The sequence below is a fragment of the Myotis yumanensis genome, unplaced genomic scaffold (assembly GCF_028538775.1).
Source record: "Myotis yumanensis isolate MYYU_CA2020_CCGP unplaced genomic scaffold, mMyoYum1.0.hap1 SCAF_17, whole genome shotgun sequence".
Lineage (NCBI taxonomy): Eukaryota > Metazoa > Chordata > Mammalia > Chiroptera > Vespertilionidae > Myotis > Myotis yumanensis.
Genome location: NW_027223768.1, coordinates 76,643 through 96,993, shown reverse-complemented (window position 1 = coordinate 96,993; position 20,351 = coordinate 76,643). Strand labels below are relative to the sequence as shown.

At 44.8% G+C, this 20,351-nt stretch overlaps 1 protein-coding gene across 1 annotated transcript; it reads left to right on the top strand.

Moving 5' to 3' along the window:
• Positions 1–9,488: 9,488 nt before the first annotated feature.
• On the top strand, positions 9,489–16,112 carry LOC138996109 (zinc finger and SCAN domain-containing protein 16-like). Its single transcript, XM_070397072.1, is given in 4 exon segments — positions 9,489–9,899; positions 10,693–10,816; positions 15,449–15,868; positions 15,871–16,112. Coding segments are annotated over 4 exon segments (1,083 nt in total). The 3' UTR covers positions 15,999–16,112.
• The last annotated feature ends 4,239 nt before the right edge of the window (positions 16,113–20,351 follow it).

Sequence of the window (20,351 nt, the reverse complement as noted above, 5' to 3'; positions counted from 1 at the left end):
ATTTTCCGTACTACTTTTGTCTCCTGAAATAAACAAACTGCAAAGATATACACAGAAGAGGCCGCAAGTCACTCAGCGCATGTCCGACCCGCCGCCCTCCCTGCGACTGGCAGCGTGGCAGCCGGAGGCACGTGGAGCAGCGGGGACCAGGGCCGATAGGGAGGTGAGGGGCAGGACCAAGCGGGTTCGCAGGTCCACTTCTGCCGGGCCGAGGCCGGTCCCAATTTAGGTGAGCACTTCTTGGGGACCGGTTTCATGAGTGCATTTTCTCCGGACCCAATATACATGAGCACTTCCCCCTGTACTAAATTCTTGGGTACACTTCCTCCGAGCCCAATATACGTGAGCACTTCCCCCCGGACTAAATTCTTGGGTTCACTTCTGCCGGACCGAACCCAGTTTACGTGAACACTTCCGCTAGACCGGATTCTTGGATGCACTTCCTCCGAACCCAATATACGTGAACACTTCCGCCGGTGCGGAATCTTGCGTGCACTTCCGCCAGACCCAATGTAAGTGAGCACTTCCGCCAGACTGGATTCTTGGGTGCACTTCCGCTGGACCTAGTTTACGTGAGCACTTCCGCCAGACCGGATTTTTTTTTTTTTAGTATATTTTATTGATTTTTTACAGAGAGGAAGGGAGAGAGATAGTCACGCCCCCTACTGGGGATGTGCCCGCAACCCAGGTACATACCCTTGCAACCCAGGTACATACCCTTGACCGGAATCGAACCTGGGACCTTTCACTACGCAGGCTGACGCTCTAACAACTGAGCCAAACCGGTTTTGGCCCGCCGGACCGGATTTTTGTGTGCACTTCCGCCGGACCCAATGTATGTGAGCACTTCCCAATGTATGTGAGCACTTCCGCCGGACGGGATTCTTGGATGTACTTCCGCCGGACCGGATTTTTTTTTTTAGTATATTTTATTGATTTTTTACAGAGAGGAAGGGAGAGAGTTAGAAACATCGATCAGCTGCCTCCTGCACGTCCCCTACAACCCAGGTACGTACCCTTGATCGGAATCAAACCTGGGACCTTTCAGTCCGCAGGCCGACGCTCTAGCCACTGAGCCAAAGAGGTTTTGGCCCGCCGGGCCGGATTTTTGTGTGCACTTCCCCCCCGGACCGGATTCTTGTGTGCATTTCCGCCGGATCAAATTCTTGGGTGCACTTCTTCCGGACTGAGTTTACGTGAACACTTCCGCCGGAGGGCATTCTTGGGTGCACTTCCGCCGGACTGGAATCTTGGGTGCACTTCTTCCGGACTGAGTTTATGTGAACACTTCCGCCGGACCGACTTTTTGGGTGCACTTCCGCCGGACCAAATTCTTAAGTGCACTTCCGCCGGACCGAATTCTTGGCTACACTTCCTCCGGACTGAGTTTACGTGAACACTTCCGCCGGAGGGCATTCTTGAGTGCACTTCCGGCGGACGGCATTCTTGGGTGCACTTCCGCCGGACCTCGTTTACGTAACACTTAGCCGGACCCTATTTACATGAACACTTCCGTCGGACCAGATTCTTTGGATGCACTTCCGCCGGACCCAAAGTACTTGAACACTTCCTCCGGACCGGATTCTTGAATGTATTTCCTTCACACGGGGTTTATAAGAGCACTTCCTCGGGATGGGATAGTCAGTGCAGTTTTTCCAGGTTAGGTTTAGGTTATGCTTTTGGGGGACGGGTTTCAGGGGTTGCATTTCAGTTGGGCTGGTTGGCATTCGCAGTTCCTCCTCATTGGGTTCGCTGACGCACTTTCTCGCGGGGCTGGCGTGGGGAGGGGCTGGTTAGTGTCCATCTCTCGCCTCAGTCTCACGGAAGAGCGGGGCGCCGTGTCCCGGGACTCCAGTTCATCGGATGTGGGTGTCCCCTCCTTGTTCAGTCCGCGCTGTATGCGCCGCGCCAACTCCCGCACACTTTGCGGTCTGTCAGGTCCGTGTAGCTTACAGGACACGGACGGCCAAGTCTTCCTGAATCCGGGACTACTGGTGGTTCTGTTCGATGATGTGCCAGTTCGGTTTGCATTCCGGGTAAATGGGGAAGGTGTTATAGTCTGACTGGTTAACTCACTATGTTTTATTATTTGGAAGATATAAACTAGTGGAAGGCAACATTTAGAAGCGGCTTCATGTTTTATCTTGACTTATTCCTCTAGGATCACACGTGAGCTGGGGCCCGTCCTCCGCGTGGAGCACTTGGTCCCCCACTGTCCTCTGTTGCCAAGTGGCCACGATTGCTCGGTTTGTCCTTTGGTCTGCAGATATAAGCTTTTAGATAAACTTTTTATCTATCACTCTTTGTATTTGGAGCTGAGCATGAACTCACTACCATCCGACTAGAAGGACACTATTTTCCCAATCTTTTTTTAGTAGTTAGAAATTGAGTTTATGTTCTGTGCTTTTTTGTAATAATGCATACATCTGCTTCTCATGCTGATGGGGGTTTAGTTCTGTTTGCGATGCTCTTTGGATCCCATCTACAGGAGTCATTTGTTATTTGCTCATGGCTCTAAAAGACTAGTTCTTGCATACATGTGTATATTTGTGTAATTTGCTTTAATTTTCTGCACTCGGACATATGTAAGGTAGCTAAAACATAAATTGAAGTTTAAAGTGCCCTGAAGCCTTATTCAACCAGTAAACATGAGGATTTTAACCAGTGTGGCAAGCTGGTTTGGTGAGGAAATTATTGCAGGGCCTGTCCCTGAAGAAGCCCCAAAGAAAGCTCATCTCCTCTTTTTCTTTTGTTTTGTTTTGTTAATCCCCACCGGAGGATATTTTTCCATTGATTTTTGAGAGAGTAGAAGGGGGATATATAGAGAGAAACATTGATGTGAGAGACACACCGATTGGTTGCCTCCAGAATGTACCTACAACCCAGGTATGTGCCCTTGACCAGGAAGTGAACCCAAGACCCTTTGGTGAGTGGCCCAATGCTCTAACCACTGAGTACACCGACAGAGCAAGCTCATCTCCTTTTGACAACGTTCCTTCTTGGCCTGGTCTTGGGTCTCTGCCCTTTACGGATAGCAGCCCAAGACCCTGGTGGCCTGTGATTGTGTCTTTCATGACACTCTCCAGTTTGAGTCCCTGACTCCTATGCCTAGGTAAGTTCTGACTCTGATGTGCCCTCATTCTTCAGTCATCCCCCTGGTTGTCTTTTCCTTTTTTTCTTTTCTTTTAATGTCTCTAATTGACACAAAGCATACCACTTTTCCCTGTATTATCCCTACATGATTACAAATTTTGCCCTTCACTCTTGGTCTTAAAATGAGATTCCTTCAGGGGACATATCCTTGAGTGGGGCAATTTCACTTTTTTTCAGAAACTACTAACCACTGAGGAAGTAGCTACATGTCCTATCCTAGAGTGTTGGGACTCTGCCCAGGGGACCCTCTAGGAAACACAGGCATAGGAATTCTGGGGTCAGGACAGATGGGAGTGTCAGGTCCGATGAAGCATCTGCTCTGGGAAGTCGTCAGTGAACCACAGTGTAGCTTCAGGCTTGACAGATTCCCAGTGTCACCTTTGTAAGAATAGTGATGTCCGTCTGTCCCCATGAGGTACCAGCTATTTTATGTTTCAAGCTTGGTCCTTACACTGTCATTTCCCTCTTCCCATAGTTCTGTTCTTCATTCCTCTCCATTCAATGTCTGGCCTTCCTGATGAGCCCGTTCTCAGGTCTTTATTCTATGCATGGCTACGCTTGTTCTTCAGGTCACTCTTGTTCCTGACTTTTATCCACCCTTCTCTGGAATCACACCACCCAGTCCTGTCATTTGCTATCTTCTAATTTTCTCTTCAAACATTGTCAAACCATTTTGTTGGTATAGGTAAGCCATGTATTTCTCGTATGTGTATCCATATTTATATCTATATCTATATCTATATATAATCTATATGTATAAAAGGCTTATATGCAAAGTGTCCCCTTGGGAGTTCGATCAGGAGAACCGGAGTTGGACTGCTGCTTGTGACATACACTCACCTCCAGGGGGTGGCACGGAACATGGCAGGCGACCAGCTGCAGCAGCGTAGCGCTGAGGGAGCTAGGCAAGGAGTAGGCAGGCAGGTGGGGAGGCAGGGGAACCTGATTGGCCCTGATCACAGGTCAGGCCTAGGGACCCTACCCGTGCATGGGCCTCTAGTTATACTATAATGTAATGCACACCATAATAGTATAATAATGTTCCTGTATATTTCAGTTATATTTGAATGCTATACTTTTTATTTCGGGTGATGGGATCAGAAATAAGAAAGGAGAATTGATACCAAAAGCAATCTATAAATTCAACGCACTTCCCATTAAAATACCAATGGCATACTTCACAGATCTAGAACGAACTCTCCAAAAATTCATCTGGAATAAAAAAAGACCCCGAATAGCTGCTGCGATCCTGAGAAAGAACAAAGTAGGTGGGATCTCAATGCCAGATATCAAGCTGTATTACAAAGCCACTGTTCTCAAAACTGCCTGGTACTGGCACAAGAACAGACATATAGATCAATGGACTAGAATAGAGAGCCCAGAAATCGGCCCGAACCAATATGCTCAATTAATATTTGACAAAGGAGGCAAGAACATACAATGGAGTCAAGATATAGTCTCTTCAATAAATGGTGTTGGGAAAATTGGGCAGGTACATGCAAGAAAATGAAACTAGATCACCAACTTACACCATATACAAAAATAAACTCAAAATGGATAAAGGACTTGAATGTATGACAGGAAACCATAAAAATACTAGAAGAATCCAAAGGCAACAAAATCTCAGACATATGCCGAAGCAATTTCTTCACTGATACAGCTCCTAGGGCATTGGAAACTAAAGAGAAAATAAACAAATGGGACTACATCAAAATAAAAAGCTTCTGCACAGCAAAGGAAACCATCAACAAAACAACAAGAAAGCCCACTGCATGGGAGAACATATTTTCTAATGTTATCACGGATAAATGTTTAATCTCCAACATTTACACGGAACTCATACAACTTAACAAAAGGAAGATAAACAATCCAATCAAAAAATGGGCAAAGGACCTAAATAGACACCTTTCAAAAGAGGACATTCAGAAAGCCAAGAGATATGAAAACATGCTCAAAGTCACTAATCATCCGAGACATGCAAATCAAAACAACGAGGTATCATCTCATACCTGTCAGAATGGCAATCATCAACAAATCCACAAACGACAAGTGCTGGAGAGGATGTAGAGAAAAAGGAACACTCGTGCACTGCTGGTGGGAATGCAGACTGGTGCAGCCACTGTGGAAGGCAGTATGGAGGTTCCTCAAAAAACTAAAAATGTAACTCCCATTTGACCCTGTGATCCCACTTCTAGGACTATATCCCAAGAAACCAGAAACACCAATCAGAAAGGATATATGCACCCCTATGTTCCTAGCAGCACAATTCACCATAGCTAAGATCTGGAAACAGCCTAAGTGCCAATGAGCAGATGAATGGATTAGAAAACTGTGGTACATGTGCACAGTGGAATACTATGCTCCTGTAAAAAAGAAGGAATTCTTGCCATTTGCAACAGCATGGATGGAACTGGACAGCAATATGCTAAGTGAAATAAGCCAGTCAATGAAAGAGAAATACCACATGATCTCACTCATTTATGGATAATAATGACCATTATTAACTGATGAACAAAAAAAGACAAAAAGATACAGAAGCAGAGCAGCATTGAACAGACTTTCAAACTATAGCACGAAGGCCAGGGAGGGTTGTGGAGCTGGAGGGAGGGTAAGAGATCTCCCCAAGTACTTGTATGCATGCATATAAGCATAACCAATGGACATAAGACACTGGGGGGTAGGGGAGGCCAGGGGATTGTCAAGGGTGGGGGGAAAAAGGAGACATATGTAATACTCTTTTAATACTTTAAGCAATAAAACAATTAAAAAAAAGAAAGGAGAATTGATTCAAAAGCAGGATCTTACTGTAGATATGGAATCCCAAGAAAAGTTATCTGGCCCAACCAACAGAGAGGGTCCTGAATGTGGAGACACCCAAGAACCGGAAGGATGGACAGAAAGACATCAGAGAAGCACTTCAAGTGAGAGAAGGTATAAGTGTGATGAACGTGAGAAAAGATTCACTCGTAACTCAAGCCTCATTAGACAAAAGAGAATTCACACTGGAGAGAGACACTGTTCATATAATGTCTGTGGCAATTTTAATGCAGAAGCTCACAACATATTGACCGTCAGAGAATACATAGCCTGTTTTATAGGTTAAAACTGTATCAGTGTGAGGAGTGCAGAAAGCCTTTATCACAATTCACACCTTGTTCAGCATCCATGGACCTGCACTGGTGAAATGCCTTTCCAGAATGGTGAGTGTGGCAAAGCTTTTAATAACAGCTCAGCCTCATCTGACACCAGAGGACCTGCACAGGGAACAAGGCACACCAGAGCATCGACTGGGGGAAATGCTTCAGCCTGAGCTCAGGCCCTATGAGTGAGAGGAGGGTGGGAAGACCTTCAGTTACAGCTCACATCTGGGACCCAGAAGAATCAACATGGGAGAGGAGCCCTGGTGACACACGTGTGCGGAGCTACTCCTGGCACTCGTTCCGAGGACACCAAGATGCACGCTGGAGATGGTGTTGCCCTAACAGTTCTGGGCTCTCCACTCCCTGCCACTCATTCCAGAGTCACGTGAACACAGCTTCCCAGCAGTATGGGATGCTCTGCCCACTGAACACATCACCTGCTGAGCTGGGGCGCTGGATGGGCCCATTCGTGTTGTCAAACTCTTCTCAGAAGTAAGTTGCTCAGGAAATCTTAGTGTTTATATTCCTCTTCCCCTTCTCTCCTCCCTATTTTCTGAATTACTTTGAAAAAAAAAAGCCAACACCTCAATATTTGGTTAACTTGATCAAATACATTAACCTACCAATTATCTACACTAAAAACATGGTGAAAGACAAAAAGTATATTGTTATACTGGAATGGATTATGCTTTGCAGGGCCGGAGTGGGTCAAGGCTGGATGGATCAATCAACCTGCTGATCCACAGGGACCTTTCACATCTTTAACCAGAGGTGGTAGACGAGCCCCACATAGTTTTTGTTTGTTAGTTTTTTGTAATTTAAAATAATAGCAACTCTTTAAGACTCTGCATATTTCACATAGAATCTGGCTTTCCAGATTTTCTTATCAAATACTGTGCACCATTTTTGTCTGTTAATATTTGTCTTCTATAAATGCCTACTTAAATCCTTAGCCAATTTTTCTCTTGGCTTGTTTATATTTTTCTTACTTTTTTGTAAGAGGTCTTTGCATATTAGGAAAATTAGCCCTGTGTCTTTTAGATGTGGCATATTTTACTCTGACTTTGTATTCTAACTTTTATTCTCTTCATTCAAAAATTCTAAACGTTTCAGTTACCAGTTCTATTTATCTTTTCCTTTATTGCTTTTCAGTTATGTTTTTAGGCTTTTATGTCATGTTTAGAAAGGTCCTCCCCACTGCAAGGTAGCAAGAGCCTCCTAGCCTGTCTCCCCACTTCTGCTGTCACTTACAAGTTATTTATTTTTAAGTTTTTTTATTAAGTTATTACATATGTGTCCTTACCCCACATTACCCCCCAACGCCCCCTCCCCTCACTCATTCCCTCACCCCCCTGTTGTGTGTGTCCATTGGTTAGGCCTGTATGCTTGCATATAAGTTCTTTGGTTGATCTCTCCCCTCCAAGTTTACTTTTAACACAGCAACCAGAAAAACCTTTCAGTACCTAGGTCTGATCATGTTCTCCTCTGCTTAGAAATTCCAAATGGCTTCCCATCTTGGAGTAAAAAACAATTACCTTTGCACTTACCCACAGCCCTCATATCTCTCCCTCTTTGTACTCCCAGCACCCTGTGCTACTGCAGCTCCAGACACTCACGCATCCTTCACGTTCCTACAATATTTCAGACACTCTACTCCAGGCCTTTGCATTTGCTGTTTTTTCTCCCTGAAACATCTTCACCCCAAATGCCTCTGGCCCTCAGTCTTAGCTCAAGTGTCAGTGCTAGTGAGGTCCTCAGTGTCCATCCTATGAAAATTGTAAACTCCGTATTTCCTTTATTTTCTCCTTAGCACTGACATCCACCATCTAATAAACTGTATTTTTCTTCTTTATTGCCTGCCTCCCCATCTGTGTATTACATATGCGTGCACACACACACACACACACACACACACTTATAAATTCCATGAAGGCAGGGCATTGTTTTGCTTTAACCTATAGTTCCAGCTTCCAGAACAGTGCCTTGCCTGGTAGGGGAGTAATCAATATTTGTGTAAGAAAGGTTAGGAGGGAGGGGAAAACACCTAAATATTACTTAACCCATCAGATTGGCAAAGATCAAAACATTTATAACGTGTTGACAAGTGTATAGGTAGCCTCGTAGTGTGTACTACGATTGGTAAGTTGGTACCAAAAGTATAGATGCTGGTACTGTGCTCTGTAGATCTATTTCTAGGGATGTATGCAATGGGTCTGCCCTTACACATGAGAAACATGTTCACAGTAATTTACTGGAGCTGTGTCTGAAAAAAAAAAGAAAAAGGAACAACCTGCATGAACATTAATGGAGTAATTATCAATAACTTGTGGCAATTGAATATTATGTAGTAGTTTGTGTTTTTTAAAAGAGCAAGACCTAGGAAGTAATCTCCCCAATCAATCGGTAGGTGATAAAAAGGTATAGAAATGCTGTCATTTGTGTAGAAGAAAGTGAGGGTGATACATGTTATGAAAGACATGAGTGAAAACATGCTGGAGGACACTAATTCTTTTTAAATATTGAACCATGTGAATGCATTCCTTATTTATATTGCTTTTTAAATAATTAAGCTGGAAAAATCCTGAGGGAGGAAGAGCTTTCTTCAAAGCTGTGCTCACTGGCCCCAGCTCCGTCAAAGGACCGCAGCCGGGTCCTCCACGGGCGGGGCTGCCACCGAGACGGGCTTCCTAGAGAGGCCGGGCGCCGGTTGATCGTTAACCGCCTTTGCTCCCGCCGCCGGAGGACGCTCTGTCGGCCGGGCTCTGCCCCGAGCGAGCGGTGCGGGAGGTGGCGAGTCCCGCTCGTGGGTGGGGACGAGGGGCCGGCGCAGCCGCCAGCGGCCACCCCGCCCGCCTCCCCCGCGGCCTGTGCCTGCACGACCGCCCCGCGGCGGGGCCTGGCGTCGGGCTCACGGCTGCTCCCGCCCCCGCAGCGCCGACTGCGCTCCCGGCCGCGACCCCGCACGCGTCTCCCCCGGGAGCATCGGGAGAATCACCCGACGGGACCGGATGGGGCTTCGCTCGGAGTTAGACCCGGAGCCGCGTCAGCCCCTGCGAGGCCTCTGCCTCCGTTCGGGCATTTGCGTTCCCAGCAGCTCGTCATTTCTCTGTGGCAGCAACTTCTTTTCCGAGACAAGACTCCAAGGTTCTCCTGAATCAGCTCCAAACAGAGGGTGAATCTGAAGATCGGCCCGGAATGGCCGCAGCCCCGGCCCCCGAGGGACAGCCGGGACCTGCGCCCGAGGAGGCGGAGGCGCGCGGCTGGGGCGGGGGCTGCGCCGGCGGGAGCTCCGCTGCCAGGACGCGCCGGGGCCCGGGAAGCCCTGTCCCGGCTCCGCGAGCTCCGCCGGCTGTGGCTGCGGCCAGAGCCCCGCACGAAGGAGCAGGTGTGAGACCTGCTGGTGCTGGGGCGGTTCCTGAGCATCCTGCCCGGGGCCCGCGGGTGTGGGTGCAGGGCCACCATTCCGAGACCGGGGCGCAGGCGGTGGCTGTGCTGGAGGAGCTGGAGCGGGAGCTCAAACCGCCAGAGCCGGGGCAAGGGAGTGGCCGGCAGGGCTCAGAGCAGCCAAGCAAAGGGCGTGTGAAAGAGCACCGCGGGTTATTCGGGGTGAGATTCTAGGGAAGAACGGACTGGGGAGGGCGCAGTAAGAGACACCAGAGTGAGTCTGTGTGGGTGTGGAAGGCTGGGGTCAGTGAGAAGCTACAGGAAGGCAAATGCGCATCAGAAGAAAACAATTTCTAACGTTTATAGCCACATATAGGCTTGGCTACCTTGTAATGAAAAAAATACCACCTTTTCATTGGAGTACTCAACTTGGGGTTGGTAGATATCAGGGGCTTGACAGAACAGCGTCATCAAACAAATATAATGTGAGCCACATTCAAATAAAAAGTGAAATTGAGTGGTATATTTTATTCATCACAGAATATGTAGTCAAGATAATAGTGAACTGTTTTTTGTATTGTGTTCAAAATTGGGTGTTTATTATACACTTTGCAGATTTCAGTTGTTACTAGCCCTGTTTCAAGTGTTCTGTAAACACATTTTGCTTGTGGCTGTAACACTGGACAAGTGATAGGAGAAACGCCCCATTGGGTGGGAGTAGGGCTCCATGGCTTTTAAGGTGCCTTCCATGTTGCAGGACTGGAAACCCTGGGCTTCAGCAGGTCGCTGTGAGAAGGCACACTGAATGTCACTCTGTGTCCAGAACAGTAGAGATTCGCCCCGATAGTTCTCTTATTTTTTAGTAATTATTTCCATCTGCAGCTTAACAAGAATTTGTCCCTTTTTCTATATCCCTAGTCTTTGGCAGATGCTACTTTTGATCTCTTCTCTGAAGTTCTTTCAGTTCTTTCACAAAATTTACCTTACAAGTTCAATCATGCTTCATTGTTCCTAGGTCCTGGCCAAGTCAGAAACACAGGACACACTTCTGGACAAGTTGGCCCCCTTGGGACAGCCACATGAGTCCCTGGCTGTCCGGCTCTACCCTGAGAAGATCCAGCAGGAGCCCCAAAGGAATGGTAAGGAGCAAGTTTTCTGTGTGAGGGAGAAGGTGCCTCCTTAGTTAGAGGCGCTTTCTCACTGTCACCTCCTTTCCAGCTGTTCCTCCTGTGGGAGATTTTATCTACCTTCCCACCCTTGCCCTATCCTGGGAAGAATTATATTTTATCTTTTCATTAGACTTAAAAGTTGTTATTTGCCCTAATAGATTGAGGATGAGACTTAAATATTCAGCCTAATACCTTATACTTTTATCTGATATCTGATGATTCTAGCTTTACACTACCTTAAATTTCCATTTTGAGCAGAGGATTTTGTACGACACCCTGTATTAATCTGCTAGGGCTGCCAGAATGGAATTCCACAGACTGGGGGCTTAGGCAACAGAAATGTGTTTTCTCACAGTTCTAGAAGCTGGAAGGTCCAAGACCAAGGTGCCACCAGAGCTGTTTTCGGGTGAAGCCTCTCCTGTGTCCTCACTCTGCTGGTTGTCCTCCCTATTCTTATACCTGTTGGGTCAGGCCCCCTTCCTTATGATCTCATTTATCCTTAATTGCCTGTTTAAAGGCCCTTTTTCTAAATACAATCCAAGTGGATTGAATTGGGTCAGGACAATTTAATCTGTAATACACCCCCATGCTAGGAGGAGTGGGGAAGAGAGCAAAAGTCATCACAGCAGGCTTTTTGTTTGTGTCTCTGCAAATAAGGTTGACAGGACTGTGGTTGTGGTTTGCTCCCCATCCTACTAATCACAGCACTAATTAAAACCAGGTGTGTAGTGTATCCTCAGGTTACACTGAAAAACACACAAGCTTTACCTACTTTCTCCACTCTCCTCACTACTTTAAATTTCACCAGTGTGGTTCTCTCATTGTCTAGGGTCCCTGCCAGGTGGTTTGTCAAATCTGAGAAGTTCCTTTAAATAAGATATTTCTGCTTGTTATCTGGAAGACACAACATTCACCTAAATGTAATTTAAAGGAGTCTGTTGGTGCTTTGAAGTGGAGTGTTGGTTATTGGTTGGCTTTAGAGGTGAGATTGAGACCCCTGTTCTCTTCACTCCTTTGTCATTGAATATTTGTTGAGCAGCAGCTCTATGCCAGGTACCATGAGGTAAGGAATAAAAGTTAAGGCACTTGAATTCTTCCGGAAGCTTTCTCCATGACAGGCCTGCGAGGCACCAGTTTGCATGAGCTGAGATGGGGAACATTCTAGGCTGAGAGAGCAGTCGGGGGAAGAAGCATAAGAGCATCACACATGCTAAGAGTAGCTGCTCTGAGTCTGATTGTGACGGAGAATTTTGTGTGAGGAACATCAAGGCCAGTGGTGAAGATTCCTGAACACCATACTAGGGAAACCGAACTTCATCCCATCAGCTGGGGTGCTCTCAGAGAATTGTAAGTAGAGAAGTGGGTGACACAGAAATCACTGTCCATGATTTCATTTTTTAAAAATTACATAGAAAAAGATTGGAAGGATTACCTATAAATGTAGACAAAGATTATTTCTAGATAATGAAATCATAGATGACGTATTTTATAAAGTCTGTAAGTGAAATAACAGCAATAGCAGAGAGAAACGATGTTTATATCAGGGGGTTGGGGAGACCACTCTCAAATATAGAGGATGGTCAACTAGAGCAGGAATAAGGCTGGAGAGAGAAAAGGAGAAAATCAAGAGATATTTACTTATTGTAGAATGAGCAGATCTGATTGGTTGTGGGCGGTAGGGTATCAGATAATGTTGTCAGTGACAGGAAAATCAGAAGGGGATGTACAGGCAGACCTTGTTTATTGCGCTTAGCTTTATTGCATTTCACAGATGTGTTTTCCGTGAATGGAAGGCACAACCCTCCACCATCAAAAAGGTTACAACTTGCTTTATTGCAATCATGACTTTATGGTGGTAGTCTGGAACCTAAACTCAATATCTCTGATGTCTGCCTGTATCTATGTGAAGAGGAGCTGGCGTGAGTTCAGTTTTTATACATGTGAATTTTCGTTGCTTGTGAAACATCCAAGTGGATAAAACCCAGCAGGCAGTGCAGTTTAAAATGTTCTGTATCTGGGAGGAAGGTGTGGGAGGAGGTGGAGATGTGGGAGTCATCTTGGGTAGATGACAGAAGACATGGGTGTAGGCAAGATTGACCAGGAAGAACATATAAAGAGAACCCCATCACGGGCTGGTGTGGCTCAGTGGTTGAGTGTTGACCTAGGAACCAGGAGGTCACAGTTTGATTCCCAGTCAGGGCATATGTCAGATTATGGGCTTGATCCCCAATGAGGGGTGTGCAAGAGACAGCCGATCAATGATTCTCTCTCATCATTGATGTTTCGATCTCTCTCTCTGTCTTTCTCTCTGAAATCAATAAGAATATATATACACACACACGTAATTTTTTTTCTTTTTTTAAAAAATTGCTTTATTGAGGTATAATTGCTATATAATACATTTCACATCTTTTTTTTAGTTAAATCTTTATTGTTCAGAATATTACAGTTGTTCCTCTTTTTTTCCCCCCCATAGCTCTCCTCCACCCAGTTCCCACCCCACCCTCTGCCCTTACCCCTCCCACTGTCCTCATCCATAGGTGTACAATTTTTGTTCAGTCTCTTCCTGCATCCCACACCCCTTTCCCCCCAAGAATTGTCAGTCCACTCCCTTTCCATGCCCCTGGTTCTATTATATTCACCAGTTCATTCTGTACATCAGATTATTTATTCACTTGATTTTTAGATTCACTTGTTGATAGATGTATATTTGCTGTTCATAATTTTTATCTTTACCTTTTTCTTCTTCTTCCTCTTCTTAAAGGATACCTTTCAGCATTTCATATAATACTGGTTTGGTGGTGATGAACTCCTTTAGCTTTTTCTTATCTGTGAAGCTCTTTATCTGACCTTCAATTCTGAATGATAGCTTTGCTGGATAAAGTAACCTTGGTTGTAGGTTCTTGCTGTTCATCACTTTGAATATTTCTTGCCACTCTCTTCTGGCCTGCATAGTTTCTGTTGAGAAATCAGCTGACAGTTGTATGGGTACTCCCTTGTAGGTAACTGACTTTTTTTCTCTTGCTGCTTTTAAGATTCTCTCTTTGTCTTTTGCTCTTGGCATTTTAATTATGATGTGTCTTGCTGTGGTCCTCTTTGGATTCTGTTTGTTTGGGGTTCTCTGCGCTTCCTGGACTTGTAAGTCAATTTCTTTCACCAGGTAGGGGAAGTTTTCTGTCATTATTTCTTCAAATAGGTTTTCAATATCTTGCCCTCTCTCGTCTTCTGACACCCCTATAATTCTGATGTTGGTACGCTTGAAGTTGTCCCAGAGGCTCCTTACACTATCTTCATATTTTTGGATTCCTTTTTCTTTTTGTTTTTCTGGTTGGGTATTTTTTGTTCCTTCGTATTTCAAATCTTTGACTTGATTCTTGTGATCCTCTTGTCTGCTGTTGGATCTCTGTATATTATTCTTTATTTCAGTCAGTGCATGCTTAATTTCTAGTTGGTCTTTTTTCATATCCTCCAGGGTCTCACTAAATTTATCAGCGGTTTCCAGAAAATTCTTGAAAAACCTTATAACCGTGGTTTTGAACTCTATATCCAGTAGTTTGCTTTCCTCCATTTCTGTCATTTGTGACCTGTTTCTTTGTCTCCGCATTTTTTATGCTTCCCTGTGTTGGTAGAGTGGCTTTGTGTGCTAGGTGTCCTATAGGGCCCAGTGGCTCAGCCTCCCCAATTACCTGAGGTGGACACGCTTGGTGCACCCCTTTGTGGGCTTTGTGCACAGTCTTGTTGTAGTCAAGCCTTGATTGTTGTAGTTATCACTGGGAGGAATTGGAGGAATGTTTCGATCCAGGCCAATTGGCTGTGAGAACCAGCTGTGTCTGCAGTGGGAGAACTTCTGTGCTGAAGACACCCTTTGGGGGCAAGACTTGCTTCAGTGGGGCTTTGGTGCTCACTGAGTCTGCCACCCGAGTGTGTCCCTTATGGATCTGAGGAGTTGTAATCTGGATGGTCACACTCTGACCACTGGGTACACTGGCTCTTGGATCTAAGGAGGTGCTATTTTAGCCTCTGCCTGAGGCTCGTAACTTTTTAATTAAAGCAAAAGAAACCCAGTTAAGTTTGGGTGGAGGAGGAGGATTCTGTGAAGGACTATAGAAGATGTAAGAGAAGCAGAAAGGGGGTTTCACTGAAACCCAGGGAAGAGTCCACCAGACATAGTTGGTTTTCCTAACAGGACACAAGATAAGGACTGATAGATTCAACCCAGCACATGAACCAGGCCACCCACTGTCCCCTCCTGCCTTTTCCTCCCCCTTTGGTGGTTTCTACTCAACACATTCCTCTTAGATCCTTATTAATTATCCTCAGAATGTCTGTAGTCCCCATTTACCACTCTGCCTTTGTACTGGTTTGCCCAGTAACCCCTTGATCTCTTCCTAATCTGTTCCCAGGCGTCATGTCTTGCTGGTGTCTTCCTCCCAGGCCTCTCACTGTCTTCCCTGTCAGCATGTGTTTGGATGGTGCTAAAGACCTAATTTGTACATTGTGTGTGGCTTTCCACTTTTTCATGACACATTTGTAACATTTTGCATGTTTTGTCTTCCATAGGCTTTTGCTTCTCAAACCTAAAATAGGCCCTGTTTGTTACAGGTGATAAAACCAGGACTGAGAATGAAGAATTGTCCCAAAAGGAAGATATTGCAAAGGACATGGAATTCCTTAGGAAGGTAAATAACAGACTGAACAAAGTCCTTTCTCAACATCCCGAATCCAAAAATGCAACTGAAAGTGAGGGCAGGTTAGAGAGGCGGCCAAGGGAAAGAAGACTCTATAAGTGTGATGACTGTGGGAAGAGTTTTAGTCACAGCTCAGTCCTTAGCAAGCACAAGAGAACTCACACTGGAGAAAAACCCTATAAATGTAATGAATGTGGAAAAGCCTTCAATCAACGCTCACATCTCATCGGACATCAAAGAGTGCATACTGGAGTGAAACCCTATAAATGTGAAGAATGTGGAAAAGATTTTAGTGGACGCTCAGTTCTTATTCAGCATCAGAGAATCCACACAGGTGAAAACCCTATGAATGCTATGAGTGCGGGAGGCCTTTTCAGGTAAGTTCAGCCCTTATTCGACATCAAAGAATTCAGGCAGAAAAAAAAAAAAGCTCTACTAATGGGTCAGTAACAACAGTTCCTTAGCTGTCCAGGCCTAATTAGGGACCTTATAAGTATCCTGAATGTAGGCAAAGCTTCCATCATCAAAAATTTCTCTGGTATCACAGAACCTGAATAAAATTTGCTTGTATTTCTAAAGTAGTTCAGTTTCTTACTTCAGAGCCCTGGCTGGTGTGGCTCCACTGGGCGTTGACCCATGCACCAAAAGGTTGCTTGTTTAATTCCCATCATGGCAAATGCCCAGGTTGCAGGCTTGATCCCTAGTAGGGGGATATGCAAGAGGTAGCTGATCAATGTTTCACTTTCACATCAATATTTTCCTCCCTTTCTCACTCTCTCTTCTTCTCTCTAAAAAAACAAAAATTAAAGTTTTTTTTTTAAAGTTACTTCAGAAAGCCTTGACCATAAACAACAGTGCTTATTCCAGTCCAAGATAACTGTTTTCTGGTTGAAAGACAGTGAATTCCAACTCTCAACCCTTTTTTATTAACCATTCAGCGTACGACTTTAGGCAAAGGCATTCCAGTTCTCTGCCTTAATTTACCTTCTGTGAATTGCTGGTGATGGGACAGGCCCAGCAGATATGTATTAAGTTGAAATAGATGAAAATTGCTTTTGAAATTAAGAACTAAGCTCTGGCTGTTGTGACTCGGTTGGTTGGGCGTCTTGTATTGAAAGATCACAGATTTGATCCCTGGTCTGGGTGCATGCGAGGCAGCAATGTTTCTCTCTCTCCCTCTTCCTCTCTAATGTCAATGAAAACTTCTTTTTTAAAAAATCCTCACCAGAGGATATTTTTTGTATTGATTTCTAGAGAGAGTGGAAGGGAAGCAGGAGGGGGAAAGAAAGAGAGAAACATGGACATGAGAGACATGTCAATTGGTGCCTCCCGCACATGGCCTCTCTGTGGGCTGGGGAACCTGCAACCAAGGTATGAGCCTTTGACCTGGATTCCAACCGTCAACACTAGCCACTGAGAAAAACCAGCCAAGGTAATGAAAACTTTTTAAAATATATTCTAAGTGATATTAGAGAGGAAGGGAGAGGGAGAGAGAGATAGAAACATCATGATGACACATAATCATGGATCGGCTGCCTCCTGCACAATGCCCCCCCCTCGCCCCCCCCCCGCCCCCAACTGGGGATTGAGCCCACAACCCAGGCATGTACCATGTCCGGTCATCAAACTGGGACCTTCTGGTTCATAGGCTGATGCTCAACCACCCAGCCACGCCAGCCAGGCGAAAACAGTAAGACAATACTATTTTTTCACATCATTTGTGATATAACGGCCTAAATATTTATTGCTTTTTTAATCTTCAACTAGGGGTTATATTTATTTTGTGCAATTTTTTTCTTTAGCACTGATAGAAAGGAGGCAACTGAAAAGTCAGCAGACTAAAGAAGACCAAATGGGAAGGAAGGCAGAGTTAGGAGTAGGAGGTGCCAGTACAGGGGGATAATGAGTGTATTAGGGATCCTTAACTTCAGATAAGTCACTTTTCTTCTGAGTCCCCATTCACTGTAAACCAGTGTGCTGCAGGAAATTTTTAAAACATGCAATACCTGACTATACAGTCAGGGGCATTGACCTCTTTCCCCTTGATTGTTAAATAAGAAAATGACAGCAGCCAGCACAATAGCCATCCATTATGAATTAACCAATGTTATACCCCTTTTTATTGTCAGATCAGCAAAAATATAAATATATTGGTGTGCCACAGAGTTTTAGTACTTAGTGTATGTGTGCCATGAGATGGAAAAGGTTGAAAATTGCTGCTGTAAACTAAGGCAGAGGTTGGTCCCATGTAGCCAGTATCCACAAGTGGCCATATACATCTAAACACACATAGGATGGGAAGTTCAGTTTGTGGTGACATGACCACATGTCCGTGCTCTTAGTCACATGTGGCGAGCAGCTACTGTATTGCACAACACAGGTGTAGACCATTTTTATTGCTGCAAAAAGTTGTCAAGGCATTGCTGTCTCAATCAAACACAGGTAAGGTACCTTCTGGCTTTGATATTGTGTGATTCTGAGTTCAGGGAAGTAGCAAAAGAGACACCTGAGGAGGCTGCAATAGCAGCAGGAAATAAAATGGAAACACTCCAGAAGAAAACAGTTTAGTAATAATGTTACCTTTTCAGCCTTAAAACAAATGGGTGTATTCTAATGGAAGGAAAATGATTATTAAAGTAAATAGAATCTAACTAGAGGCCTGGTGTACGAATTCGTGTACCAGTGGGGTATCTCTGCCTTGCCTGTGGGATCAGGTTGAAACCGGCTCTCCAACATCACCTGAGGGGACCCAGATTTCGAGAGGGTGCAGGCCAGGCCGAGGGACCCCACTGGTGCACGATTGGGGCCGTGGAGGGACCACAGGAGGGCTCTAGGGCATGTCCGGCCCATCTTGCTCAGTCCAGGTGGGCTGGTGGTCAGTGCATGTCCTAGCGAGCAATTGAGTGGCCTTAGCATGTCTTTAGCATTTTACACTTTGATTGGTTGAACAGATGACCAGACAATTAGCATATTAGGCTTTTATTATATAGGATAATTTGAATTAAAAGCTTAGGTTACTACCACATCTCTATAAAAAGAGTGTGTCTGTCCCTAACCGGTTTGACTTAGTGGATAGAGCATCGGCCCAAGGACTGAATGGTTTTGGGTTCAATTCTGGTCAAGGGCATGTAATCCTCACCTGAGGATATTTCCCTGTTCCTTTCTCTCTATAAAGTCAATAAAATATATAAAATTTTTAAAAAAGAGTGTGGCTGTTGTTGTTGGACCCTGCAACTCTAGGAATTTTAAAATGTGTCCTCTGAGCCCAAGTGTGGCTAATTCCAGCAGTGGTTAGAAGAGTTAAGTGCTTATTTTCCATAGAAGGAAGTCAGTAGATAATATATATTGTGGCTCAGTTGGTTGAGCATTGTCCTGTGTACCAGAAGGTCACCAGTTTGATTTCTGGTGAGGACATATGCCCATGTTGTGGGTTCGATTCACAGTCGGGGTGCGTATAGGAGGCAGCCAATCGAAATTTCTCTCACAGATCATTGTTTCTCCCTCTCTCCCCCTCTCCCTTCCTATAAAAGAAAAATCAATAACATTTTTTAAAATGTGCACATTTTTTTAAAAATTCATTTTTATTAGTAAAATGCACAAATCAAGTGTGCTATTTTACTTCTGAACTACAACTTTGTGTTTTAAAATTATATTTTTAATGTAAAAAAAGAAACCGAGAGCAGAGTTCTAGTCTGTTGCCAGTTACTTCCAGCTGTGAGTCAATAGCTATAAATTAAAAAGCAAAGATGAGTGTTTTGAAAGTTTAGAAGCACTGAAACTTCTCTACGTGAAGTTTTTGTTTTGTTGTGATTAGATGATAGAACTCTTAAGAACAAATGAAAACTATAGTATTTGGACAGGATATTTCTGGGTTAGGAGTGGGCAGTTAATGGAAATGTTGGCGGTGCCCATCTGCAGGATCAGAAAGGGGAAATGAAGGTGAAGATTGGAGGGGCACCTGAAAACATTTTTAATGGGTGGTTAGGAAAGGTGCTGATGTAATAAAAATGTGGGACCAAAACAACAAAAGTAAAAGGCATTTTCTACAACCTTCACCCTGAGATCTTATTTGGTCTGTAAAGCTAAGACTAATACCACGGGTATGTAAAGAATGAATATAGATTTCCTATCGGAACTCTGCGGTAATAAAACCCAGGTCGGCTCCTGAAGCTTACCCATAGTTAAGAAGGCGAAGCTGCAAATGCAGGTTTTATAAGCGAGTGCAATTCATGGAGATAGAAAAGGGGTGGAAGACAGGTTAAAGATTTTAAAAGAATTTCTATTCAATGAATTGTGATTTTTGTTTGTTAATCCTCACCTGAGGATATTTCCATTGATTTTTAGGGAGAGCGGAAGGGAGAGAGAAACTGGTTGCCATCCTGAAACCCAGGTACATGCCCTTGACCTGAATCGAACCCGGGACCCTTGAGTCCGCAGGCCGATGTTCTTTCCATGGAGCCATTATCTTTCTTTTGTTAATCCTCACCGGAAAGTCAGAGAGAAACATCCATGTGAGAAACGCATCGGTTGACTCCCTCCCGCAGGAGCCCTGACTAGGGCCTGGGCAGGGGAGGAGCCTGCAACCCAGGTACATGCCTTTGACTGGAGTCAACCCGGGACCCTGTAGCCCACAGGACGACGCTCTGTCCACTGATCCAAACCGGCCAGGGCTGAATTATTTTTGAAGAATGACAGCTGAAAGTGTACCTTTGGCATTTTAAAACTATGAACGACGATTAACAGGAATTCTTCAAAGACTAGATATGTATTTGAAGAGAATACCCAACTACAGGGGCATCTAAACGGCACCACCCGAG